Source organism: Salmo trutta, unplaced genomic scaffold, assembly GCF_901001165.1.
Source record: "Salmo trutta unplaced genomic scaffold, fSalTru1.1, whole genome shotgun sequence".
NCBI classification, from domain to species: Eukaryota; Metazoa; Chordata; class Actinopteri; order Salmoniformes; family Salmonidae; genus Salmo; species Salmo trutta.
This window is the reverse complement of record NW_021822200.1, coordinates 164,054-191,295: the sequence shown is the minus strand read 5'-3', so window position 1 is coordinate 191,295 and position 27,242 is coordinate 164,054. Positions and strand designations below refer to the sequence as shown.

At 43.2% G+C, this 27,242-nt stretch overlaps 1 protein-coding gene, 1 non-coding gene and 1 pseudogene across 5 annotated transcripts in view; all 3 read right to left on the bottom strand.

The window, feature by feature from the left end:
- Nucleotides 1–27,242, bottom strand: part of bin1b (bridging integrator 1b) — a 47,313-nt gene that overhangs the window by 5,207 nt on the left and 14,864 nt on the right. Inside the window, exons 3-14 of one of the 4 annotated variants that reach the window (XM_029743006.1) lie at nucleotides 27,163–27,217; nucleotides 25,737–25,831; nucleotides 25,062–25,157; nucleotides 23,708–23,815; nucleotides 22,426–22,511; nucleotides 22,140–22,215; nucleotides 21,984–22,039; nucleotides 19,339–19,377; nucleotides 17,512–17,560; nucleotides 16,670–16,837; nucleotides 16,592–16,633; nucleotides 3,251–3,274 (exon numbers count right to left, since the gene is read on the bottom strand). In XM_029743006.1, the coding sequence (XP_029598866.1) occupies nucleotides 3,251–3,274; nucleotides 16,592–16,633; nucleotides 16,670–16,837; nucleotides 17,512–17,560; nucleotides 19,339–19,377; nucleotides 21,984–22,039; nucleotides 22,140–22,215; nucleotides 22,426–22,511; nucleotides 23,708–23,815; nucleotides 25,062–25,157; nucleotides 25,737–25,831; nucleotides 27,163–27,217 (894 nt within the window). Of the gene's footprint in view, nucleotides 1–3,250; nucleotides 3,275–16,591; nucleotides 16,838–17,511; nucleotides 17,561–19,338; nucleotides 19,378–21,983; nucleotides 22,040–22,139; nucleotides 22,216–22,425; nucleotides 22,512–23,707; nucleotides 23,816–25,061; nucleotides 25,158–25,736; nucleotides 25,832–27,162; nucleotides 27,218–27,242 lie in introns of all 4 variants that reach the window. The other 3 variants (XM_029743008.1, XM_029743007.1, XM_029743009.1) reach the window with 3 other exon arrangements.
- LOC115180909 (uncharacterized) lies at nucleotides 4,956–5,118 on the bottom strand (annotated as a pseudogene).
- On the bottom strand, nucleotides 12,678–12,868 carry LOC115180908 (U2 spliceosomal RNA). The gene has a single exon (XR_003873178.1). It is a non-coding gene; the product is annotated as a U2 spliceosomal RNA (small nuclear RNA).

Sequence of the window (27,242 nt, the reverse complement as noted above, 5' to 3'; positions counted from 1 at the left end):
GTGTCAGCAGTTCCTGCAAGAGGAAGGCATTGATGCTATGGACTGGCCCGCCCGTTCCCCACACCTGAATCTAATTGAGCACATCTGGGACATCATGTCTCGCTCCATCCACCAACGCCACGTTGCACCACAGACTGTCCAGGAGTTGGCGGATGCTTTAGTCCAGGTCTGGGAGGAGATCCCTCAGGAGACCATCCGCCACCTCATCAGGAGCATGCCCAGGCGTTGTAGGGAGGTCATACAGGCACGTGGAGGCCACACACACTACTGAGCCTCATTTTGACTTGTTTTAAGGACATTACATCAAAGTTGGATCAGCCTGTAGTGTGGTTTCCACTTTAATTTTGAGTGTGACTCCAAATCCAGACCTCCATGGGTTGATAAATTGGATTTCCATTGATTATTTGTGTGTGATTTTGTTTTCAGCACATTCAACTATGTAAAGAATTTTTTTTTTTAATAAGATTATTTATTTCATTCAGATATAGGATGTGTTGTTTAAGTGTTCCCTTTATTTTTTTGAGCAGTATATATTTATATTTAACTAGGCAAGTCCGTGAACAAATTCTTAATAACAATGACGGCCTACACCGGCCAAACTCGGACGACACTGGGCCAATTGTGTGCCACCCTATGGGACTCCCAATCATGGCCGGTTGTGATACAGCCTGGAATCGAACCAGGGTATCTGTAGTGATGCCTCAAGCACTGAGATGCAGTGCCTTAGACCGCTGCGCCACTCAGGAGCCCTCTTTGCTTACTCTCCCCCTTTGATCACTCAAGCCATGGACTTTCCAACCATCTCATGAATTAGGTTTTCTAAATTGCTTGTATTTTTTTTGTGTTGCTTTAAAGCGCTTTGAGATTCTTTATGTAATGAATAGCGCTATGAAAGTTGAATAAATTGTTATTCCAGCTGAGGCTTCATCCATACTACAACAGTGGATATTGCTTGTCCGCTTGCCGCTAAAGGCTTCCGCATGCTACGGTTTCGGCTGGCGGTTAGCCGAACTTAGCTAGGCAAACTGAACGAGTGTTTGCATACTCCCTTAAAAGACCTTCGCATGAAAAACTAGAAAAGGCGGCAATAGTACTGTTTGTCCATCTTGAGACTCCGTAGCCAGTATACACTTCCTCAAAGTAGTCAGAATTAATTTAAGAACTCAAATCTGTCATTAATTTTGACATTTTTGCCGAGGAGATCTTAGTCACACAATATTACATCTAACTATGATGTTTGGTGCAGCATTTCTCAAGTGAAAAAACGTGTGAAAACAAGTCGTTGAATAGCAAACACTTCATTGAAGAATCCCTACTCTTGACTAATGACCGACGATGGGGTGTAGACTTCGGCTCCGAACTTCAGTTTACCTCGAAAAAATTGCTAGTATCCTACACATGGTTGATGATATTACTAGGTTAACTAGTGATTATGTGAAGATTGTTTTTTATAAGATAAGTTTAATGCTAGCTAGCAACTTCTTGGCTCATTGCAGCCACAAGGCCCTTTTTGACGATGCACTCATGTAACAGGTGGTCAGCCTGCCACGCAGTTTCCTCTTGGATTGCAATGTAATCGGCCATAATCAGCATCCAAAAAGGCAGATTACTGATTGTTATGAAAACTTGAAATCGGCCCTGCCGATTAATCGGTCGACCTTGCTTTACACAGCATGATTGAAATTTAAAGGCAATGTCCCGCGTTAGCGGAGACTGCATTCACGGTGAACGCTGATGATATCGGCTCAAATGGAAATCACCTTTACATTTCAAGCGTGCTATTGTAACAAATTGAAAATGTAGAGGTTCCATCAACCTCACGTCAATGTAGACATCAAAGAACGCCGCCGTTCGCGGTAGAGCAGTGGGTGAAACCATTTACTTCAGGAAAAGGGGTGATATAAATAGCTTCCTTTCATTATGTGTTACTGAATTCATAAAAATATTTGCTGCCATTGTAGTAAGGTTGGTAATATGAGAGGTCTTCGGACTTACCGTTTTTGTATTATTTTCTTTGAAAGAACAACTAGTGGGTTTTGAGTGCTTCTCCCCTATTTGGGAAGTTGGTCTGCCTGCTCCTCAGTTTGAGAGAGATTCTGAGCAGGTTCGTGTCTCTTTTCTCTCTATATAAAAACGTTTAAAAACTGTATAACACAATAGTGTTTTTGGAAAACTGGTTCATATATCCTAAAGTCAATAGTGAATGTGGCTATGTATATGTTTATTTCGCCGTTAATGTATTGAAGGCCTATTTCAGCAAGTTAACCAAGTTTTTGCTGGCTTAGCTAGCCATGTTAATGACGAGCTAACTAGCACCGTTGGTCACTGCAGTAGAATGTCACGCTAGCTATTGCCAGCAGGTGATTTGCTAGCAGGTGACTTATTGAAATATTAAGTGAATATTTGTTCATTTTCTTACAACCGTAACATTTTTATATAAAAAGGGTTGTACGTGTGCTCTGTATTTATAGATTAATATCACTTCACATTGAGGGCATGTGTCACTTTTCTGTATTTTTGTTATTTTCTAAACACAACGCATGTATACTATACGATCACTTTAAGGATTGAGTCAGAGAGATATTCTGAGAGCAGTGAACGTTTTACTTCAGATAAAAACCGAGTCACCCTGACGTGTCCATGTGCCTTCTTCTGGGGGGCTATGTGAAGTTGTACATCTGTAAAGATTGAATAGAACCTTAAGTATTCTGCTAATTTTGATGGAGCTGTTATTCAGAACACCTATAACAACATACAAGGAACATTCCTGCTTGACTAATAAAATTATAGTGTAATATGGTGATAATGATTCTACTAATGTTGGAGATTTTAAAAACAGAAACGGGGAACAATCCTGTAAGACAAAGTTATGCTTGTTATAAGAAGTTGCCAAATGCCAGTATTTTTTTTGAGAAAGGGTATTGCCCAGATTAGAACCTGTGACCTTCTGGTTTATATCCCAGTGCCTAGTCTACTGTGTCACTAGGGAGGGAAGCACCAGAATTGTTTTGTCACATATTTAAAGCTTTTTGTTCAGTCAGTCAGTTTACTATAAATGTGATTATTTAAGAATGTTGGGTATAGTTGCAAAACAAAAGTTGCAACTTGGATTCGAACTGGCCACTTAACAGGTCGCAGCCCTCGCGTAATGCCTTCCTTCCACGTCCAACCTACCACCCTTAAGTATATTTTTCCCAAACATGGAGAGCAATCAGGAGGGCTGGAGAGGAAAAATACAGGAAGTGCTTACCTCCCATGAGTCCCAGGAAGCCGCCTTCCGTGAGGCAATAAGAGATGAGACCAGACGAGTTAAGAAAATGCTGTGTAAACATGTCAACTAGGAACGATCTTTATAAACTTTATATAAAGGTTTCAGCTAAACACCTTTTAACCACCAGACTAGGGTGGAATATTTTCCTGTTATTTTACAAATGCTCCGTCCTGACAATAAATCACTTTCAGAGATGTAGAGAATGAAGTTGGGCTACTTCTAAGTAACTTTGGCTGACTCCTATGTCATCTCCTACATGTGACCTTCCATTATAGAGCTTTGCTTTGGTGTGGATTGAGGATTATACATTCATATCAGTTGTGTTGCCCCATTGTATTCAGCTTTACTGATTTCTATTGTGGATTGCGTTTCTGTACACCAATGGAAAGTCTACAAAACTATGAGCAAATTTGTATTGAATTCCATGTATTGAATACATGGAATTGGATTGTGATACCATGAATGAATCATGCACACAATGTGCTTATTTTATTTAATTTATCAGGAATCAAATTTGATGTTTGAAATTGTTTGGTGATATATGCATAAAAAGGTTAGTAATTACCCATAATTCTGCACCTTTGGCTAGTTGTACTTCCAGTTTTGATCATAATGATTTAGTGACTACAAATAACACACACACACACACACGGATCTACTGGGATTTTAAAAAAAGACAGACTAACTTTTTGTCTTGTCTTCTTGGACTCAAGAGAAAAGTATAGTTGTTAATATTTTGACAGGCAGTCGTGTTCTTTTGATGAATGTATTTGCAATTTTGACGGTATATATTTTTTAGGAATGCTTTTGTTTTAAGACAACTACATTTTGAAAAAGCATTTACTGTTTTGCAAAAGTTCTGTTGCTTGTTGACGGTTTTGAAAATCGACATTGTTCCAAAAAATTATTGTAGGCGATTGAGAGAAACTAATACGTAAAGACAGTTGCTCCCTGATTTAAATAGTACAAGAGTACACCATGCTGGACAGAAATGCTTACAGCACCTGGTGTTCCCAGGCAGTGTACCATCCAAGTACTAACCAGGCCCGACCCTGCTTAGCTTCCGAGACTCGGCGTAAGCCAATGACTGTATTGTGTATATATGCCGTAAGCGAAGGAATAACTCTTGGTACACTATTTCAAGTTTGTCACTTGAAAAAGTGCAGTGTGAAATCATAGAAATAGAATCAATGGGATAAACAGACATAGTTACTTTAACACAGGCAGATGAGGTACAAACCTTGTATACATTTCAATCGCATATATTTGAGTCTTATGGAAATAGCAGGCCTTTCAAATAATGACATCAGACAACGTTACCGGTATGTGAGGCAGTCCATGACTTTAGCACATTTAATAGTTTATACTGTATATTCATTCTTCTTGTGTATATATTTCCAATCATAACAATTGTTTGTTTTAACAACTTTATTACTTCGGTATGTGTATATTTTTGATAATGCGTATAGCACAGAGCTTGCAAGTAAGCATTTCACTGTGCTGTTTACACCCTGTATCCCGTGAACGTGACAAATAAACTTTAATTAGAAGACCGACTTGACCAGCACTATCTAGCCATCATTGAGATGAAATTGTTGAAATGTGAAAATACAATATACATCATGATCCTAACAAATTAAAACTAATCAACTCTGTTGTCTCTGCCTGATTTATCTTTACAGTGACGGGGTGGACCGTTCTTGGAGGTACTGCAATACCAGGTCGATGCGTGGAGTGGACGGACCAAACCCCTATTCCATCTCCCTGTTCCAAAAATCAATTTAATATATGGTCCCCAGATATTAAACTGATAAGAACAGATTTTTTTTATTTTTTATTAAATTTATTTTCATTTCACATTCAAATACAATTACAAATTCAGTGCATTACGTTGTACACAACATGGATTCATAAAAACAGTATCAAAGAGCACCGTAACAATACAAAAATAAACTCCTCAAAAAAGTGCTGTTCTGCGGAACCTGACCAGCATTATATGCCTACATTCAAGACCAGCATGCCTCCAACAATCTCCGAAAAGAATACAAACAACTCAAATAAAAACATACACATATGCCAAAGTGATCTCCAAATAAACCTTAGTGCTTATCAAATATGTACAAAGGCCCACCCTACACCTCAATTTTACCTACGAAATACAATGATATATATATACTATAGAAACTGTTTACAATGAAGGGTATATCCCTTTCCATCTCTGCTTGAATGATATGATGCCCCACTTATCTATTTCGAATTGTATTCTTTTCCAAATGTCTTATTTAATAAATTGAACCAATCCCGTCGGTGACCACTTGAGGGTGTCATTGAGCGCACCACACCTGGCCTCCCAAAGTTTTGTCTCGATAAGGGACACCAGAGTCACTAATTCTAATAAATGCACCTTTTCCAAATTTTTTAGTTCAAATTTGGCTACCCCTTCATAAGCAATGTTTTTTAAAATCTCAATTTAAAAAAAATATTTTTCCAAACTAATTGGGCAAAAGAACATTCCCATAACACATGGGGAATTGTTTCAATTGCGAAACAATTGTCCCTGGGACAAAATGTATTCAGGGTCAAATTATGATCGTGTAATGTTGAACGGACCGGAAGACATCTGTGTAAAACCAGCCAATTAAAATCTTTCAGTCTTATCTAAACCTTTTAATTGTGCCCGTAGCCAGGTGGAAGGCGATATTGGTAATCGGTCTCTAGGACAACAATTTTCTATCAATTTCGCGTATAGCAATCTGTGGTTGATTACATTTTCTTTTACCTTGCAGACAGGGGTTTTCCTTGCCCATTCCACAATTTTCTTAAAATGTAATGGGATAATTTGAGCTTTTGGCTTACTATTATCCCACTCCACCATGAACCTTAACGGTACGGACAGCCAGAATTTGATTAAAATTTGACATTTATGTACACAAGACGACAAAAGACAACAAACGTTTGAGTAGAACAACGCATCTAGCTTGAGAGGAATATGAGGGAAATCCCTTCCACCAGCCTCTATAGGCTGGTACATCCGATCTCTACGGATGTACTCATATCACCCCCAAAAGAAATTAAACAGTACCCGTATGAAAGTTTTTCTTAGACACCGGCATGGGAAACACATATGCAAGGTGAAGTAATGAAGGCAGAATGTTCGCCTTCAGCACTAACACCTTTCCACTAAATGATAGGCGCCTCACTTTCCACAGTCCCAATCTTTTATTAATCGATAGTTTTTCCTTCCAATTAAACATGTCATCTTTAATTTCATTTCCGAAAGATATCCCGAGCACTACCATTGGTCCTGTGCACACAGTCAAACCATATAACCGATCAGTTCTCCATTTCCACTGTCCCATATATTTTATCTCTGCAACAGAGAATTCATCAATGACTGAAAGCCTCTTTCAAGCTCAGGTCGTCTTGTAAATATAAAACTGTGTCGTCCGCATATTGCGAAATTTTTTGAATATCCCCTCCAGGTAATTTTATGCCTTTGATGTTGTAATTTGTCCTAATTGCGCATGCGAAAGGTTCAATATAAATATATATATCTCCCCCTGTCTGACACCTTGTAATTGCTTGATAACATTTCCAATATTCCCATTAATATTTACCCTGCTACCCACATTACTATAAAGAATTTTTACCCATTTCACAAAATTATTTCCAAAACCCAATTTTTCCAGAACTCTAAATAAAAACGAATGGTTTACCATGTCAAAAGCTTTTTCCTGGTCCAAATTCACAGTAATAGCTGGCAGGTGCCTTTCCTCTAAATATGCTTGAACGTCTCTGTGCAATTGCAAGTTCCAGGTTATTTTTCTCCCCACCACACCACATGTTTGGTCTAAACCAACAACATATGCCATGGCAGAAGATAGGCGATTAGTTATTGCTTTGCTTAATAATTTATAGTCAACACACAACATTGTTAAAGGTCTCCAATTTGCTAGTGTCTTGGGGTCTCCCTTTTTGTAAAGTAGAGAGATTACCCCCTCACATATCGAACCTCCCATATGCTCCAAACCAAATATAACTCTAAACACTTTCAACAGATGACATCCAATTAAATCCCAAAAAAACGATGTAAAACTCTTTAGAGAGCCCATCCACACCTGGTACTTTTATCTTTCATGCTCTTCAGTGCCATATACATTTAATCTAATTTCAATTCCCCTTCTAATTGGTCTCTAATATCAAAAGGTATCTGCACATCCAAGCATTTTAAAAAAGGTAGTCCCCTTCTCATAATCAATTGTTTGTTTTTGAAATAGCTGAGAAAAGTGGTGTGTAGCGACACCAAGCATGCCATCTCCATCCTCAACCATCTCCCCATCTTGGTCCAATAAAGCAGAAATAGTCCTCTTTCCCCGTGATTTAATTTGTTTAAAGAAATATGCAGAGCACTTCATCATTATCCGATTTATCTTGCTGACTTTTAAAAATGAAATCTCGAGCTTTCTTTTCAAAAAAGGCATGCTGCTTTTGCTGCAGGATACACAATGTGTCTTTATCTAAATCACCACCATTCAAGTTGCCTTGGATGTGCAGATTTTCTAGTTCCTTCTGCAACTTATAAAATTCTTTGTGGTTATTATGTACTTTATCTTTGCAAAAATTCTGAATAAAATTCTTGATTCTTAATTTTGTGCTCTCCCACCACTCTGACAGTAGAATAAAACATATTTCATCGTTACACAGCCCTTGAAAAAATACCTAAATCTTGTGTCAAAAGTTGTCATGTAAAATGTCGTTATTAATTTTCCAATACCCTTTTCCAAATGCAATTGGTTTTTAATTCTGTCACAGACAAGCAACTGTGGTCTGAATAAAATACCGGAGTGACGCGCGCAGAGGACACACCGAGTCCACGCGGAACAAACATATAATCTATGCGGCTCCTCGCGCCCCTGCTGATCATCTGCATGCGCCACTCTATAAGAATCAACCAAATTATATTTCTCTATTAGACTTTTTACAAGATGTCCTCCTAGATTACCTCGGTCATATGACACATTAAAATCTCCCCCCATAAACACCTGTCTGTTTGTCATAAAAATAGCGTCTAGGTCGTTAAGCATTTCCCTCCTTTCCTTGGGTGTCGGTGGTGCATATACATTAATAAATCGAAAACATTTACCCCTCCAATCTATATCTACTACTAAAACCCTCCCGTGTACTGCCGAAAAAATAGTAGGACGTTTTAACTCCCTATTCCCACATAGCACCCCGACCCCTGTAGAGTGCACCCCGCCGACACTCCACCTCGACTCTCCCTGAACCCATTCCCGCGTAAACCTCTCCACATCATTTTGATCTTTTAAATGTACTTTTTGTAAAAAACACACAGAAAAGCAAATGGAGGACAAATGGGAAAAAACAGTCGCCCTTTTAACTGGGTTCCTAAGCCCTCTAACATTAATGCTAGCTAGGTTAAACATAGTCGACATGGGATAAGGAGGGAAACGGACAACTATCTAAATATGACATTATATTCAAGACTCACTTCAAGTACAGTTCCTCATTAGGAGGCCTGCCTGGGAACCGATGGTCCCCGGCAGGAGGACTGTCCACAAAGATAGGGGTCGTGAATACACTGCCTTCCTCAGACTGCTCCCCCTCCGTCTGTGTGGGTGCTGGGACACCGCTGGGTGCAAGACCACTGCTGCCGAAGGAGCTGCCTGACTGGGAAAGCAGAGTCTCCTCTGCGCTGCCCGGGTCTCCCTCGCTTTTCTCCTCCGACTTCCCGCTCGCAAAACAACTGAAGCGATTCCCCCCCATGGCGGACTTCTCCGTCGCCTCCATGCGAACGAGTGGGGAAACAGGGCTCATCTGCTTCCTTTTGACAGAGCACTTCCTCCTCTCTCCCACCGTTGTCCAGCTCTCCGGAGCCGAGGGCGCGGTGGTCTCTCCCTGAGCCTCCTCCACTTGCTTGTTCCAACTCCTGTCCTCCTCTCCGCTCTCCTCGGGAGATGATGGCGCCTTACTCCCGTCTTTCTCTCTACATCACTATCTCATCCACAACCTCCTCAATGGCGCGTAGTTCCATGCCTTCTCCCTCATCTTTCCCGCTCTCCGCTCTTTTCCCGCTCTCCGCTCTGCCTTCGGGCAGTGACGGAACAGGTGGTCCGAGTTGCACAGACTGCAGCGTTTGGGCACGGTGCAATCCCTCATTACGTGACCGAGAGTCCCACAGTTTCTGCACCTTGTCTGGGTGCAGGCATCGGCGAGGTGCCCATACGTTCTGCACTTCCTGCAGAAACGAGGCTGTCCAGCATACATGAGGTAGCCCCTGTCTGCACCGATAGTAAAAGAGGCGGGAGGATGGCGGTAGCCATCATGGCCGCTCTCATCTTCCCTCAGCAGCACCCGAAACTGCCTCTTCCCTGTCCAGATGCCTAGGGCATCCTTAATATTTCTCACTCCTGGCAAGATGGTCACGTACCGGCTGAGGTAGCACACTAATGTTTCTTCGGTGACCCAGGGGTTAAACATGTGCACCGTTAGCACCCTCATAGTGTGCCTGCGTAGGGACTCAACTTGAAAAGCACTGAGAGCGGGTGCTGTCGCGTTCGCACGGAAGAGCCCTCTCACCTCCTCCAGCCGGGTGATGGTGTACAACGACATCATAAAACTTCTTGGGTGTGTTCTGTTGCAGACAGTGCACATCTTCTGCTGTCAGACATAGAGGTCCAAAAAGAACTTCCTTACCAAAACGAACTATTTCCATCAAATTCTCTTCTCCAGTCCATTGAAACCGCAGCGTGTTCTTCAGTCCAGCGGCCGCTGACTGTGATGTGGCCGACGACGCCATCGCACCACCTTGAGGATCCCTTGGGTACTGCACTCGATCTTTATCTTGATCTTAGCCAAAAGGCGGAGAAGCGATACCGCAATGCTATCGAAAGGTACCATTCTCAGACACGTCAAATTCGATTACACCAAAATGATATCTGTAAACTTTCCGCCAAATATCAAAGATTATGCTTTTTAAAAATCGTGGCATAGATTTGATCAACGTCGGCAGTAACCACTTGACTGTTACAAAGTAACTGTTACAAAGTTGGTAGGTTCAAAGTCACATGGGTCATCCGCCCTCCAATCAGAAATGAGTGTTACATTAAAACCAGATTAACAGAAATTGGAATAATAATATCACGGGTGGGGGGGAAACAATTTGGAGTTAATAATAATAATAATAATAATAATAGTGACATTTGATCTTGTATCAAATATCTCTGGTATCATTGCTGCCACAACGTAACTGAAGATATTGTCCACTTGGTGGCGCCAGAGTTCCACCGACTGATCAAGATCAAATGTTATGATGGCCATGGAGGAAGGAGATGGGGAGCAAAGTGAAAATGACATGGCTTGAGAACACCTCTTGGAACCTGTGGCCAGATGGGGGAAGACTGGGTGAAAGCATGAGGAGGTTTTTTAGGGCCTTTATTTTTGTGGAACCCAGCAGAAAAGTATCTTGAAGGCATAGAGTCAGGTGAAGAGAGAGTGGGAATTGTCATGTTATCAAACTTTGGTTTTACATTGCATATATAATTATGCATAGCTTAACACATTAATACTGTTATGTTTTGTATTTCTTTTTGCTTTTCAAGTCTTATGCTATAACTCTCTTAGGAACCAGAAGCTAAAATGGAGAAAGTCAAAATGACATTCTGTTATCTGACGAGAGATGGAAATAAGTGCGCATAGTGTGATTTATAGAACAGAGGCCACAAGTCTTGGATTTGTAAACATAATCAACTGTGAATGTTAAATCATGTTTTATTATCATTGTTCATTAAGTAATTTCCAAGTTTATATAAATGATGAACAGTATGAAGGTAATGTTCAAAAGGGATGGGTTCTGACTTCTAAACTTGAAATATTGTTAATCATCAGGTATCCTATGGAAATGAGAAGGGCCACAGTCTGGTTTCTACACCAGAAGCTAATGGGTATCTGTAGGAGGAATGTGTATGGTGGAGTCGATTTAAGGTTGGATATGAGCCAGGGGCTTAGACTGGCAATCACATGGTTGCCGTCACTGATAAGGGTGAAGAGCTGTGGATTAGTGAGGAATGGGGGCCCAGGTCAGGTCACATTAAGGGAGAAGGAACAGTTTATTACCCACATCTATCTATTGAAGTGAATGCTTAAAGAGTAGGAGGAGCCTTCACCTAAATTGGGGTGGGTATATATAACATTACATTACATACATAACATGTGTGCTGGTGGGAACATGTCTTGCTCCGTTCAGCAGTCTGACCCATTGGGTGAATAAACGGTTAGAATTTTACTGAGTTTTTACTCTTTATTTAGAACCTAACAATATAAATATCTGGATTTGATTAGAGCTTTGATCAGCATGAAAATGCCAACCTGATGCTACCTGAGCCTGATGAGACATATTAAATACATTTAATGAGCCCTACATTAACCACATTTAATAAGCCTAAATGATTTTGCCCTTATCCAATAGGCTACATACATGATAGACACATTAGGACTTTTCAGGCTACAGAAAAGGTCAATTTGTCAGCAAGGTGCATCAATTAATGTAGACCCAATCAATGGCAATTGCTGAACTTCATTAGGCAAACTTTTTGGTGTTCTGTAACATGTCTATTTACATTCAACAAATGGCACTAGTTTGCTATGTTGTTGTGCCATGCTATGTTGTTGTCTTAGGTTTGTCTTTATGTAGTGTTGTCTCTTATCATGTGTTTTGTCCTATATTTTTAATCCCAGCCCCCGCAGGAGGCCTTTTGGTAGGCCGTCATTGTGATTAAGAATGTGTTCTTAACTGACATGCCTAGTTAAATAATAATAATAGTAGGTTATACATGCAGTTTGGATGCTGAAATCATTTTGGAGTGGAAGAACATGCACAAAAGTAGCCTACATTTTGAAGTGATTTGTTTGACAAATCAGATAAATATCATGACTGGTTGTGTTTATGCCACATTATTATTATTATTATTTTTTTTTTTTTAAATACCATTTAATTGACTTCTTTATTAGGCCCAATAAATATGTTTTACTGGTATGTGAGGCAGTCCATGTTACCAGTGCATGACTTTAGCACATTTCATAGTTTATATTGTATAGTCTTCTTGTGTATACATTTCCAATCATAACAATTTTCTTCTTTTTTTTTACTACTTTATTACTTAGCTAGTATATTTTTGATTATGTGTATTGCACTGTTGGGGAGAGCTTGCAAGTAAGCATTTCACTGTACCGTTTATCCATACACATGAAGAATAAACTTTGATTAGAAGATTAACGCAGCATTCTCATCAGCTATCATAGTCAACTTTCGCAAATGTGAAAAAACATGATCCTAACGAATTAAAACTAAGCAACTCCGTTACCTCTACTTGATTTATCTTTACAATGACAGGGGTGCACCGTTACTGGAGGTACTGCAATACCAGGTCGATGCGTGGAGTGGACGGAGCAAGCCCCTATTCCATCTCCCTGTTCCAAAAATCAATTTAATATATGGTCCCCAGATAGGGGACGTATCAGATATTAAACTGATAAGAACAGATACTACACTTGATCTTAGCCAAAAGGCCGAGAAGCGATACCGCAATGCTTTCGGGAGGAAGGTGCCGTTCTCCGACACGTCAAATTCGACTATGGTTACAACAAAATGAGCTCTGTAAACTTTCCACCAAATATCAAAGATAATGCTTTAAAAAAAATGGTGGCATGGATTGAGAGATAATCAAAGTCGGGAATAGCCACGTTTGACTGTTACAATGTAACAAATTGGTAAAATCGAAGTCACGTGGTCATCCGCCCTCCAATCGGAAATGAGAGAAAGCGTTAAAATAAAACCAGATTAACAGCTAAATTGGAGTAATAATATATCACGGGTGGGGGGAAACAATTGAGATAATAATAAATTGTGACATAACATTTGATCTTGTATCAAATATCTCTGGTAGCGTTGCTGCCACAACGGAACTGAAAACATTGTCCACTTGGTGGCGACAGAGTTCCACCGACCGTCGCTTTTTCCAAGCTGTCCTGTGTGGTGCACGAAACTGCATTTGAATGTTGAACCACTTGACTTCAATACATCAATGCAAATAATGTGAACAATAAAAATAGTCTGCCTTTTTTATATCTCCTCTGTAAAGCCTTGTATGATAAGGCCATTGTGAGGAGGCCTTCATAAAGTTGCCCTCCTAAATTACTAGAGACCAAACTTCAACGACGGCACTGGACTGCAGGAGCGGTCTTGGCGTATGGTCCTGGCTACCTAAATGTGTCCTCCACATAATAAACTGTACAAACATGGCACTTTTGAGGGTTACTTATACAATTAAGCTTACTCAGTCACTACAAGAAATGTCATATCATGGTCATAAAACGCCATTAGGCCTAATGAAAATACTGTATATGTAAGTTATTTGGTTGGTGTCTTGTGAATCAACCTGTATGTGCATTAGGGTTGAATATTATCCCAGTATCTTACAAATGTTCCTCCCGAGAATAAATCACTTTTCTCCCGGGTAACCCGTTATTAACCGAGAATAAATATGTTTTCTCTGGGGTATTTCCCGCCAGGAAACCGAAAGTGACATTCAAAAGCATCATAAAGCATATAAATATCTGGATTTGATTAGAGCTTTGATCAGCATGAAAATTCAAACCTGATGCTACCTGAGCCTGATGAGACATTAACCAACCACATTTAATGAGCCCTAAATTAGCCGCATTTAATGAGCCCTACATTAACCACATTTGGTGGTTGGACTGAACTTAACGGGAAGCATAGAAATAGCACACATAGAACAAATCTACCACTTCTTAGACTTGCTTTCAATGAAAGATCTATAACTTATTTATATGTGAATTTGGTCAGGTCGCCCAAAAAGTTACATATTGCAGCTTTAAATCTGAGGTACTGTGTCTGTCAGTCTGTCTGTACCCTGTCAGTGTGTCTGTCTGTCCCCGGTCTGTCAGTCTTACTGCCATGTGAGGAAGGCTGTCAGTTCGTCCCTTGCATGCATTGAGTGAATCCATGCATAGCATGCAAAGACTGTGCACTGAACGAGGGGAAGAGTTTAAACCACCAGGACCACAAGCCTGTCTGACTGACCCCTGAATCTGGACACCTTGCTGCCTGACCAATGGGGAGACACACCAACTTTGAGTGGCGGCCTGCAATAGTACATCCAGGTCCATATGGAGCAGGTTAATAAACCCTGCTGGGGCCAAACACTGCCACACACACGAGGAGGAAGACAAGCACTGGGATTACTGGGACATTTTACTGGGAAGGTCCTGGAGATGACTGGTGTGGTGTTACCAGTTGTAATAGTTGCAGAGATATGGATAGGCAGGTGAACAAGTAGGTGGAGGATGGATGAAGAGGGTGAAGAGAGGATGGATGAAGAGGGTGAAGGACTGACCAGAGAATGAAAGGAGGTGAGATCATCAGAAAGTGGTAAGCTGGAGTGGACGGATGGATGGAGAAAGAAAATAAAGATAGGGCAAGCTGAAAACAAGGGGGAAGAGGAGGTGGGAGACCAGACCATCCCTAGGAAAACAAGGGGGAAGAGGAGGTGGGAGACCAGACCATCCCTAGGAAAACAAGGGGGAAGAGGAGGTGGGAGACCAGACCATCCCTAGGAAAACAAGGGGGAAGAGGAGGTGGGAGACCAGACCATCCCTAGGAAAACAAGGGGGAAGAGGAGGTGGGAGACCAGACCATCCCTAGGAAAACAAGGGGGAAGAGGAGGTGGGAGACCAGACCATCCCTAGGAAAACAAGGGGGAAGAGGAGGTGGGAGACCAGACCATCCCTAGGAAAACAAGGAGGAAGAGGAGGTGGGAGGCCAGACCATCCCTAGGAAAACAAGGGGGAAGAGGAGGTGGGAGACCAGACCATCCCTAGGAAAACAAGGGGGAAGAGGAGGTGGGAGACCAGACCATCCCTAGGAAAACAAGGGGGAAGAGGAGGTGGGAGACCAGACCATCCCTAGGAAAACAAGGGGGAAGAGGAGGTGGGAGGCCAGACCATCCCTAGGAAAACAAGGGGGAAGAGGAGGTGGGAGACCAGACCATCCCTAGGAAAACAAGGGGGAAGAGGAGGTGGGAGACCAGACCATCCCTAGGAAAACAAGGGGAAGAGGAGGTGGGAGGCCAGACCATCCCTAGGAAAACAAGGGGGAAGAGGAGGTGGGAGGCCAGACCATCCCTAGGAAAACAAGGGGGAAGAGGAGGTGGGAGACCAGACCATCCCTAGGAAAACAAGGGGGAAGAGGAGGTGGGAGACCAGACCATCCCTAGGAAAACAAGGGGGAAGAGGAGGTGGGAGGCCAGACCATCCCTAGGAAAACAAGGGGGAAGAGGAGGTGGGAGACCAGACCATCCCTAGGAAAACAAGGGGGAAGAGGAGGTGGGAGGCCAGACCATCCCTAGGAAAACAAGGGGGAAGAGGAGGTGGGAGACCAGACCATCCCTAGGAAAACAAGGGGGAAGAGGAGGTGGGAGACCAGACCATCCCTAGGAAAACAAGGGGGAAGAGGAGGTGGGAGGCCAGACCATCCCTAGGAAAACAAGGGGGAAGAGGAGGTGGGAGACCAGACCATCCCTAGGAAAACAAGGGGGAAGAGGAGGTGGGAGGCCAGACCATCCCTAGGAAAACAAGGGGGAAGAGGAGGTGGGAGACCAGACCATCCCTAGGAAAACAAGGGGGAAGAGGAGGTGGGAGACCAGACCATCCCTAGGAAAACAAGGGGGAAGAGGAGGTGGGAGACCAGACCATCCCTAGGAAAACAAGGGGGAAGAGGAGGTGGGAGGCCAGACCATCCCTAGGAAAACAAGGAGGAAGAGGAGGTGGGAGGCCAGACCATCCCTAGGAAAACAAGGGGGAAGAGGAGGTGGGAGGCCAGACCATCCCTAGGAAACAAGGGGGAAGAGGAGGTGGGAGACCAGACCATCCCTAGGAAAACAAGGGGGAAGAGGAGGTGGGAGACCAGACCATCCCTAGGAAAACAAGGGGGAAGAGGAGGTGGGAGGCCAGACCATCCCTAGGAAAACAAGGGGGAAGAGGAGGTGGGAGGCCAGACCATCCCTAGGAAAACAAGGGGGAAGAGGAGGTGGGAGACCAGACCATCCCTAGGAAAACAAGGGGGAAGAGGAGGTGGGAGACCAGACCATCCCTAGGAAAACAAGGGGGAAGAGGAGGTGGGAGGCCAGACCATCCCTAGGCTAGAACCTATGAGCCGTCTGAGTTGACACTGAGGGTATGATGTTGATGGAAGCCTGAGGGGACATTATGACATCATCTGACCTGCGGCTGTGATGGAGTGGTTGCCTGTGATGGAGTGGTTGCCTGTGATGGAGCGGTTGCCTGTGATGGAGTGGTTGCCTGTGATGGAGTGGTTGCCTGTGACGGTGGGGCTGTGTTAGCGTCGGGCACCAGGGCTTCGCCATCGAAGGAGATTATGTCCTGTTGCGTGTCTGGAGCTGGAGTCAACGAGGGTCTGGGGCTGGGGGGCGGGCGTACAGGGGCGGGTCCAGGGGGCGCCGGCCTCGTCTGGAGGGTCCACGGAAGTATGTACACACATGCAACAGTAGTGAGGGAGACACAGCACACAGGTTAGTAAAACACACGGTAAACGCTGCGCATGTTGGCTCAAGCGTAAATTACCTTTAGAAATCAAGTGCAATGCGCTGCTCTATAACATGCCATGGATTGGATCCAGCCCTAGTCTAAGGCAATGCGCTGCTCTATAACGCGCCATGGATTGGATCCAGCCCTAGTTTGGATCCAGCCCTAGTCTGTAAGGCAATGCGCTGCTCTATAACGCACAATGGATTGGATCCAGCCCTAGTTTGTAAGCGGTGTCTATGTTAGAAAAGCCCATTTCTATCAAACCAATGGAGAGAAACTCTCCAATCAACATGCTCTGGGTTAGTTTCATCTCTCGCTTTGAGAGTTTTCCTGAAGAGAATGTTAGTGACTGTGTGTGTGCTCGCAATTGTACCGTCCTCTCCTTTTTCCACCCTTTTGAATTCAACACCTTAAAAATACTCCTGAGGGTTACAGACCTTAAACAGACCCTAAACTCAAGATTTTCCACACACACACACACTTCTGACCCACGCTTCTAAAAATGACACTCATTCATCAACGCACAAACCCCAGTCACTCAAGACAAACACAGAGACAGTCAGACACGTTACAGCCCCTGTATGAGGGAACCTTACCTTGGGTGCAGCGTCTGGGGTAATGCTGTGGTTGGCGGCAACTGCCTCACTGGGAAAGAGAGAGAAAGGGAGAATTACTGACTGACTCCCGTGTCATGCCATGATGAAGATGTCCTGGTTGTGTTCGGTAGAGAGAGAACATTTTACTGTATTTATTTTTCTAGGAAGGAGAAAGTAGAAAATAAAAAGGGCAGAGGAGGAGGAGAGAACGAGAGAGGGGGCAGAGGAGGAGAGAGAACGAGAGAGGGGCAGAGGAGAGAGAGAACGAGAGAGGGGCAGAGGAGAGGGAGAACGAGAGAGGGGCAGAGGAGAGAGAGAACGAGAGAGGGGCAGAGGAGAGAGAGAACGAGAGAGGGGCAGAGGAGAGAGAGAACGAGAGAGGGGCAGAGGAGAGAGAGAACGAGAGGGGGGACAATGACCTCAGTTGTGTTGGAGCAACGTGCGGGCGATTCACTAAGATGATAGTACAACGGGCAAAGATGTAGCAGCTTATCAGTTTCAGTCATCCACAGTGGTGAAGGTCTGACTATCTGGTGGCGGCTGCCCCGATTAGTTTTTTTAGCACACACTGTCCCCCTGTATCACCATGGGAAAGCAGAACAGGGTCAACTGGTGTGCGTAAGAGAAAACATTTTGAAACTGAGTGAAATGCATTGGTACTACCATTGACCTTGTCCGATAAGAACACAGACGTTCGTTATTTTTGTCATAAAACATTTTGTTACGGTGTGCCCTACTGAACACAACCTAGATGTATTTGTGTGTAGTCAACAGTCTGCACCATCCACCAAGACCACAAGATGGGAGCAGGGGGCTGAGAAGTATATTTAATGATCTGTGTATACAGCCTCATTTTAGCAGGGAGAATGAGCATATGCCAAACAAACCATTCTTTATTATTAATATATAACAAGACCGTGCGTAGTACTCCACAAATACACAGCTCAGAGCAAAAACTATTTGAGGACGTTGCTGCGGCATAAGACACCAACTCACAACACAAGGCTTCCTCAAACGTCATGCTGCGGCCATGCAGAGGAGTGCCTGACATGAAACACACGGACACTCAGACTGAGAACTAGAGGAACACCATGAATGTCCAAGCACACAGCAGAACTCCATGCACTACTTGACAGATGACGGTTCACTTGGACAACTAAAGGTCTGTATGTATCCTGTGTTGAGTCCTCCAATCCTTTATTCTCACTCAGTATCTAACTGCACCATGCAGAGAGACTAGTGCTGTGCAATTAACCGGAATGCAGGTTATTTTTTGGTTTTTAAACAACTAATTCAACAACTTCAGTTCAATTATTTGAATTCCATTTTTTTTCTTTTTTTCTTCTCCGAGTTCATTGTGCACATAGTGCTGCCGAACTGTGTGATGTAGTAGGGAGTTGTAGTTTCCAACAAGCTCTTTACAAACCAGATCATGCTGAACTGTGTGATGTAGTAGGGAGTTGTAGTTTCCAACAAGCTCTTTACAAACCAGATCATGCTGAACTGTGTGATGTAGTAGGGAGTTGTAGTCTCCAACAAGCTCTTTACAAACCAGATCATGCTGAACTGTGTGATGTAGTAGGGAGTTGTAGTCTCCAACAAGCTCTTTACAAACCAGATCATGCTGAACTGTGTGATGTAGTAGGGAGTTGTAGTCTCCAACAAGCTCTTTATAAACCAGATCATGCTGAACTGTGCGATGTAGTAGGGAGTTGTAGTATCCAACAAGTCCTTTATTCTCAGTCAGTATCTAACTGCACCATGCAGAAGGACACACACAGGCACATATAAACTGTCACACTGGTCACTCCCAGTCAGGTCCATTACCTCTTCTTGGGTCCAGGCTTCCAGTCTTTACCTGCCTTTCTGTGGGGAGGGGGGGGGGGGGGTGTAATTTACTCTACAGTATTCTATATTCAGCCAGTCATTTCACTTCCTCACTAGAATGTGTAAGCACAGGGTTGGATAAGTTACTTTGTAAATGTAATCTGTTACAGTTATTAGTTACCTGTCCAAAAGTGTAATCGGTAACAGAACTTTTGGAATACCCAAACTCAGTAACGTAATCTGATTACATTCCGTTACTTTTAGATTAATTTCCCCTTAAGAGGCATTAGAAGAAGACAAAAATGTATGTTGCCAATTGAACGACATCTATTGCAGGATAAATCATTGTAAAAGTTTACATAACTGGCCATATATGGATGTTTCATTTTACTTTATGGGTTGGTTATGTAGGCTTCTTCTAACCCATCGCTTTCTACTACAGATAATAATAACATTAAATTATATCCTTACATTATAAACCAAATTCTATCAGAATTCCAGTCATTCCAATAAATGTTATACCTCTTGATCTCAAAGAATAGGACTTGGAAATATGGAAGTATAGATTAGCCAAATTGTTTTATATGCGCCCTACTCTGTTGTTTATGATTGTGTTGTCATGGAGGACTGATTGGGCTCATTGATTCGAGTTGAAAAATAAATGCTGCGCTCATGGAATGGCATGCTTTGACCAATAATAAGTGATATCCATATCAAAATAGACTACACCACTGCTGTCATCCTTACCTCCAAGTGTTTATTCAAGTTGGATAATCTTTGGATGCCAAAAGCAGTCACACCATTGGAAGACATAGCTTGGACTGTAGCCTACAAAAACCTATTCCTGCTCTTTCCCCGCAATCCATCAAACACATTTGGTGTGTCGTCATTGTCATGACGTTGCCCTCTTTGGGTACAGCGAGCACTATTCCCCCCTCCCTCTGCACCATCCCCCTACCTCTCTCCCTGTTACACTCAGGCGGCTGTGGTCAGAGAGGTCGTAAATTCCTGGAGGAGAATCCTGCCTCAGGTTCAGACAGTATATAGAGAGAGTTTCATAGAGAGAACAAAGGAATTTCTTCCACCTCACAGAACTGGAGGTCCGAACAATATTCATGTTCTAGAGAATGTATAAAAGATCGGTGAAGAATCTAGCTACGAACTGGTCCGTTTGGTACAATTTTGTGAAACTCATGAGACAATACGGCCACATTACCATAACCATGTTTATACAATAGCCTCAGTTATGAGGCTTACATCTAATTGTTGTATGGAGTGAATGAGTGGTGATGATACTGTTTGTGAAATGATGTGGTGCTATGTAATGATGTTAATGTGAGAGAATTGTATTTCTGTTTAAAGTTTCACTAAGTCCTTGGCACGCCCCCAGTGACACAGACAGGACCTGGCGTCATGAGACAGCCTTTTCTATGTTCCGAATAAGACCAGTACCTCTATCATAGAGGGAAATAAGGTTTAAGTAGATTGCTGAATCTTTTAACCATCCCACGTGGTTAAACTCTTAGACTATCGATACCGACAGAATAAGTCTGATATTAATTACTAGTCTGCAGCTAGGAATTCGGTATCATTGAACGCGAAGACCGACAACCGCCGAAACATCTATCCTATAACGACATGAATGGATGTCACTCTGAACTATCCATTCTAACCAGGACAGACAGACAGACAGACAGACAGACAGACAGACAGACAGACAGACAGACAGACAGACAGACAGACAGACAGACAGACAGACAGACAGACAGACACAGAGACACAGAGACACAGAGAGAGGGCGGACAAACTCTCCAACAGAAACAAACTTTTCAACAGAGATCCCGACGACACCCTGAGCGTAAATATACATATTGATTGCAGTTATTTCCGAATGAGTGAGCGTTCACGTGCAAAGGATTATCATTTCAATTGTTATAATTATCAACTTTGTAGTGTCTCTTATCTTTCGCGCCCTTATCAGTCCCTCTGTCTAACAAGCCGCCATGCCGGTTTAGACCACTAGGGCACATTCCCCTATAATTTCTTTGTAACCATATCTACTGTTTGTTATGCATTTCTGTGAGTACTTAGTTAGTAAATAAATGATTTTAAGACAATTGATGTATGGATGACTCATAGTGAAGACTGGGTTCGTGCAGATAACCAACAATTTATGACGTTTGGAATGAGACTAACGTGAGGTAAAGAATAATTCCTTAATCAGAAGACTAAGTGATCAGATATTAAAATATCTGAAAGTTATATTAGGAAAATTATAACTTTGTAATCTGAATATTTTCCTTGGTGCCCCGACTTCCTAGTTAATTACAGTTACATGATTAAGTAGTTTAATCACGTAATAATAATAATTACAGAGAATTTTTGATAAAGATGAATCTTCCATTTAATGATGCCAAAGACACGACATCATGTAATCCGTTACTCCCCAACCCTGTGTATGCATTGGACCTCATTTCTCTAGAATTACCATAAAGTTCCTAAAAGGTGCACCAGACAGAGGTAGATTTTACAGGTACATATAACAGTGGGGCAAAGTGGACAGGTATGCCATAGATGAACACTATCATATGTACAATACTCCACTGGTATTCGCAACACTGGTATTATGTCAAAGTCTCACTCACTTGGCCAGCCTCTGCTCATCCAGTTTGGTCATGACATCATTCAGGTCCTGGTTCAGCTGCAAACAGAAAGATTGGAGGAGGTAAATGAATCAATCTAGACATGTATTATCAATCAGTCCCATGTACTGACGGTAGGCACCCAGCTCTCCCTCTCACCTTTCCCATGTCTTTGTGGAACCTCTGCTGATATCCAGCCATACTCTGGAATGTGTTAACATAGAAGCCAACACGACTAGAGAGAAGAGAGGAGAGAGAGAGAAGGTGTTAACATGGTGGCTGGCAACACTGCGTGCATGTGTGTGTGTGTGTCTGACTGTCTGTGATGACATGTGGAAGAGAGAACGTGATAACAGTGGCTGTAAGTGGGTGGCTCTTCAGAAAGACAGAGGGAAGGAGATTGTGTCAGCCTGGTAGCATCAGTGAGAGGGTGGAGAAGTCTCACCTGTTCCACAGCTGTGGAAGCTCATCCTGCAGATCTACGTTGATCTCCTCAAATACTTTCTGAGCTCTCCCTAACTCCTCCTCTGCCTGTAGACACCATCACACATCCACAGAGGTTAAACAATGTTAGTATATGCCTGTACAGACACCATCACACATCCACAGAGGTTAAACAATGTTAGTATCTGCCTGTACAGACACCATCACACATCCACAGAGGTTGAACAATTCTACAGTATCATGTTTGTTAGTATATGTTACTCAAAAGAAAGCGCATTATCTACAATCAAACTAAAGAATGACATGGAATGCAGACAAAATGTTAGGGCATGGTGGCATAGAATTAGGAATTAGAACTCAGAATGGGTGATTGACAAGTGAGTGTTGAAGGCAAGGCGGGGTCAGGGTGAAGTGTGACAGGGGTGAGAGGGTGAGTTAATTAGACATCAGTCACCTGGTTTCTGGTCAGGTTAGTTTGAGCTATTTGATGAGCAGACAGAATCCCCTGGGCCCAACCTGGGGCAGCCTTCTCCACAAGAGACATCGGCTAGCCATGCAGACGGACAGAGAGAAGGCAAGACAAATAGTTTGACAGGCAGGTTAGCATTCAGACAGGCAGGTTAGCAATTCAGACAGGCAGGTTTGAGAGAGTTTTGAAATAGGGCAAGAGTATTTCCATATTGTACATTAACTAACACCCAATCAAACACACACACATGAAAAACAGGTTAATGAGACTTTTTCCCCCAGTAGGTTGATTGGTTGCTTATTTCAACTTGTATAGCCTAAGCCCATGGGAGCATGTGGCAAGCATAGCAAAACGTGCCGCGCCAAAATTGCAACGCAGAATGTTGCTTACTGACATCAGACATCATAATGTGGGTATTTGCATTAGCTTTGTTAAGGCCTTTATAGAGTCATGACTGAGTCACATTATAGAGCCGACCTGAACTGAACTGGCCTGGATATTTTCTCTTTACATTGTTCTGTTCCTTCCAAGAAGGTTCCAGAAATGCTGGTCCTCTGTAGTTGGTAGAGCATGGCGCTTACAACGCCAGGATAGTGAGTTTGATTCCCGGGACCACCCGTACGTAACATGTAGGCATCCATGACTAAGTTGCTTTGGATAAAAGCATCTGATAAATGGAATATATTATTTGTTATTTTAAACGATGGTGGATGCAAAACCAGGCCATCCCAGTACAGCTGGCTCAGCTTGGTTTGGCTCAGCAGTGTGATACCGTAATGAACCCAGGAAACGATGCAGCGGGCGACCATCTTACCTTGGCAATCTTGGCCTGGTCCTGCTTCTTGCCCTTCTGTAGGGAGCCAAAGTGATGCCTCGCACTGTCGTAGTCGGTCATCTTCCTGTCCCGCTTAGCGATGCGTGCCTGGTCAGAGACACCAGACAAACATACCCACAGAGTCACTGATAGATAGAAGGCTGCAGCTTCTTGAGAACCAATTAATCAAATGTATGTATTGATGTATCCTCTAACTGGTCAGGGAACTGAGCTGTTTCAGGGCTCCATTTAAATTCAGGATCGCTGAAACTTTAAAGATTGCGCACCAGAAATGTAAAGGTGATTTCCTACTGAGCAGACATATGCAGTGTTTACCATGAATGCAGTCTCCGCAAACAGAGGAACATTACATTTTAATCTCGCTGTAACTCTGAACTTCCACCATATGGATTGTATAGAGCCCAGTATGCGTAGCCTGTTCTGTTAGAGCCCTCAGTACCAGTATGCGTAGCCTGTTCTGTTAGAGCCCTCGGTACCAGTATGCGTAGCCTGTTCTGTTAGAGCCCTCGGTACCAGTATGCGTAGCCTGTTCTGTTAGAGCCCTCGGTACCAGTATGTGTAGCCTGTTCTGTTAGAGCCCTCGGTACCAGTATGCGTAGCCTGTTCTGTTAGAGCCCTCGGTACCAGTATGCGTAGCCTGTTCTGTTAGAGCCCTCGGTACCAGTATGTGTAGCCTGTTCTGTTAGAGCCCTCGGTACCAGTATGCGTAGCATGTTCTGTTAGAGCCCTCGGTACCAGTATGCGTAGCCTGTTCTGTTAGAGCCCTCGGTACCAGTATGTGTAGCCTGTTCTGTTAGAGCCCTCGGTACCAGTATGTGTAGCCTGTTCTGTTAGAGCCCTTGGTACCAGTATGTGTAGCCTGTTCTGTTAGAGCCCTCGGTACCAGTATGTGTAGCCTGTTCTGTTAGAGCCCTTGGTACCAGTATGTGTAGCCTGTTCTGTTAGAGCCCTCGGTACCAGTATGTGTAGCCTGTTCTGTTAGAGCCCTTGGTACCAGTATGTGTAGCCTGTTCTGTTAGAGCCCTTGTTACCAGTATGTGTAGCCTGTTCTGTTAGAGCCCTCGGTACCAGTATGTGTAGCCTGTTCTGTTAGAGCCCTCGGTACCAGTATGTGTAGTCTGTTCTGTTAGAGCCCTTGGTACCAGTATGTGTAGCCTGTTCTGTTAGAGCCCTTGGTACCAGTATGTGTAGTCTGTTCTGTTTGTTAATGTGAAAAATCTATACATTTTTTATAAAAACAGATTTATTTATTTATTTATTTTGGAGCTTCATTTTTCACAAAAGGGCCAAACACACACCCTCACACTGAGCACCTGACTGCAGTGACACACACCTTAACGTCAGGGAACTGGGCCAGATAGGTATCCATGGCGATCATGGAATTGTCCACAAGCTTGTCGTGGTAATCTGACCACAGGATGTCTGTCTCCTACAATACAGACAGCTGAGTCAAACAACACACTCACAAATGCAAACACTCACGCATACACCCACCCCCACCCCAATAACAGCTCCACTAACAGTGCAGTTCAGAGCTAGTCTGAAACTAGTGCCATGTCTTCTAGCTATAGATCTAGTGTAGGCCACAGCTATTCCCACTAGTCCTCATTCATCACCAGTCTACACAGTCATGAATGAGCTGTCCTTTACCTCCATGCAATAGTCCATCTCCTTCTCTATCATCTCCTACAGACGGAAGGATGGAGAGATGGAGGGAAAGAGACATGCAGTGAGAGAGAGAGGAGTATGTGTTGCAGGGAGAAGAAGTGAATGTGACAGTGATGAAATGGAGGGAGGAAACTAGACACTGGTTCCCTTTTCTATTCTCTTTTTACTCAAACAACCAATAGAATTGATCTGAAGTTCTCATGTTCTTTCTGCATTTTCAATTATACATTTAATTCAACCTCTGAAGTTTTGTACACCCCTTTCACAGAGGAACAGGTAGTCTTTCATCCTGAATTCCCATAGATCACACACACACACCAACCGTGCTAGTCTCTCTCACCTCTGCGATGGTATCCACTTCCTCCTTGCCAAACCACTCTGGCTCGTACATATCCGCCAGACAGTCCTGCAGACGCTTGGACGCATCATGCATGGCTGAGGACAGACAGACAGACAGACAGACAGACAGACAGACAGACAGACAGACAGGTCAAAAACTGAAATGAAACTGGGCCTACAACAGGAAGAGGTCTGTGTGTATTAGTGTGTGTGTGAACACTACAACTGTGTCGCTCCCAAAATAGACAAGATCGAAACTGACAGATATTACTGTAATACCTAATAATAAGTTACAGGATACCTGCACACACATTTATACATTTACGTCATTTAGCAGACGCTCTTATCCAGGGCGACTTACAAATTGGTGCATTCACCTTATGATATCCAGTGGAACAACCACTTTACAACAGTACATCTATGTCTTTTTTGGGGGGGGGGGTTAGAAGGATTACTATATCCTATCCCAGGTATTCCTTAAAGAGGTGGGGTTTCAGGTGTCTACGGAAGGTGGTGATTGACTCCGCTGTCCTGGCGTCGTGAGGGAGCTTGTTCCACCATTGGGGTGCCAGAGCAGCGAACAGTTTTGACTGGGCTGAGCGGGAACTGTACTTCCGCAGAGGTAGGGAGGCGAGCAGGCCAGAGGTGGATGAATGCAGTGCCCTTGTTTGGGTGTAGGGCCTGATCAGAGCCTGAAGGTACAGAGGTGCCGTTCCCCGTTTATAAGTCTATGCTAGGTAAAACCCTGCCTTATCTCAGCTCACTGGTCACCATAGCAGCACCCACCCGTAGCACGCGCTCCAGCAGGTATATCTCACTGGTCACCCCCAAAGCCAATTCCTCCTTTGGCCGCCTTTCCTTCCAGTTCTCTGCTGCCAATGACTGGAACGAACTGCAAAAATCACTGAAGCTGGAGACCCATATCTCCCTCACTAGCTTTAAGCACCAGCTGTCAGAGCAGCTCACAGATCACTGCACCTGTACATAGCCCATCTGTAAACAGCCCATCCAACTACCTCATCCCCATACTGTATTTATTTATCTTGCTCCTTTGCACCCCAGTATCTCTACTTGCACATCTACCATTCCAGTGTCTAATTGCTGTATTTGAATTACTTCGCCACCATGGCCTATTTATTTATCTTACCTCATTTGCACTCACTGTATATAGATTTTTCTTTTTTCTACTGTATATTTGTTTATTCCATGTGTAACTCTGTGTTGCTGTATGTGTCGAACTGCTGTACTTTATCTTGGCCAGGTCGCAGTTGTAAATGAGAACTTGTTATCAACTAGCCTACCTGGTTAAATAAAGGTGAAATATATATATATTTTTAAAAACACACACACACGCACACACACACACACACACACACACACACACGCACACACACACACACACACACACAGAAAGACATGCTTCTTACTTTTAACTGCTGCCAGGTAGGCCCTCAAGTCTTTCTGCAGTTTGGTGCCCTCGGCCTGGAAAATACAACAATGGTTTGGA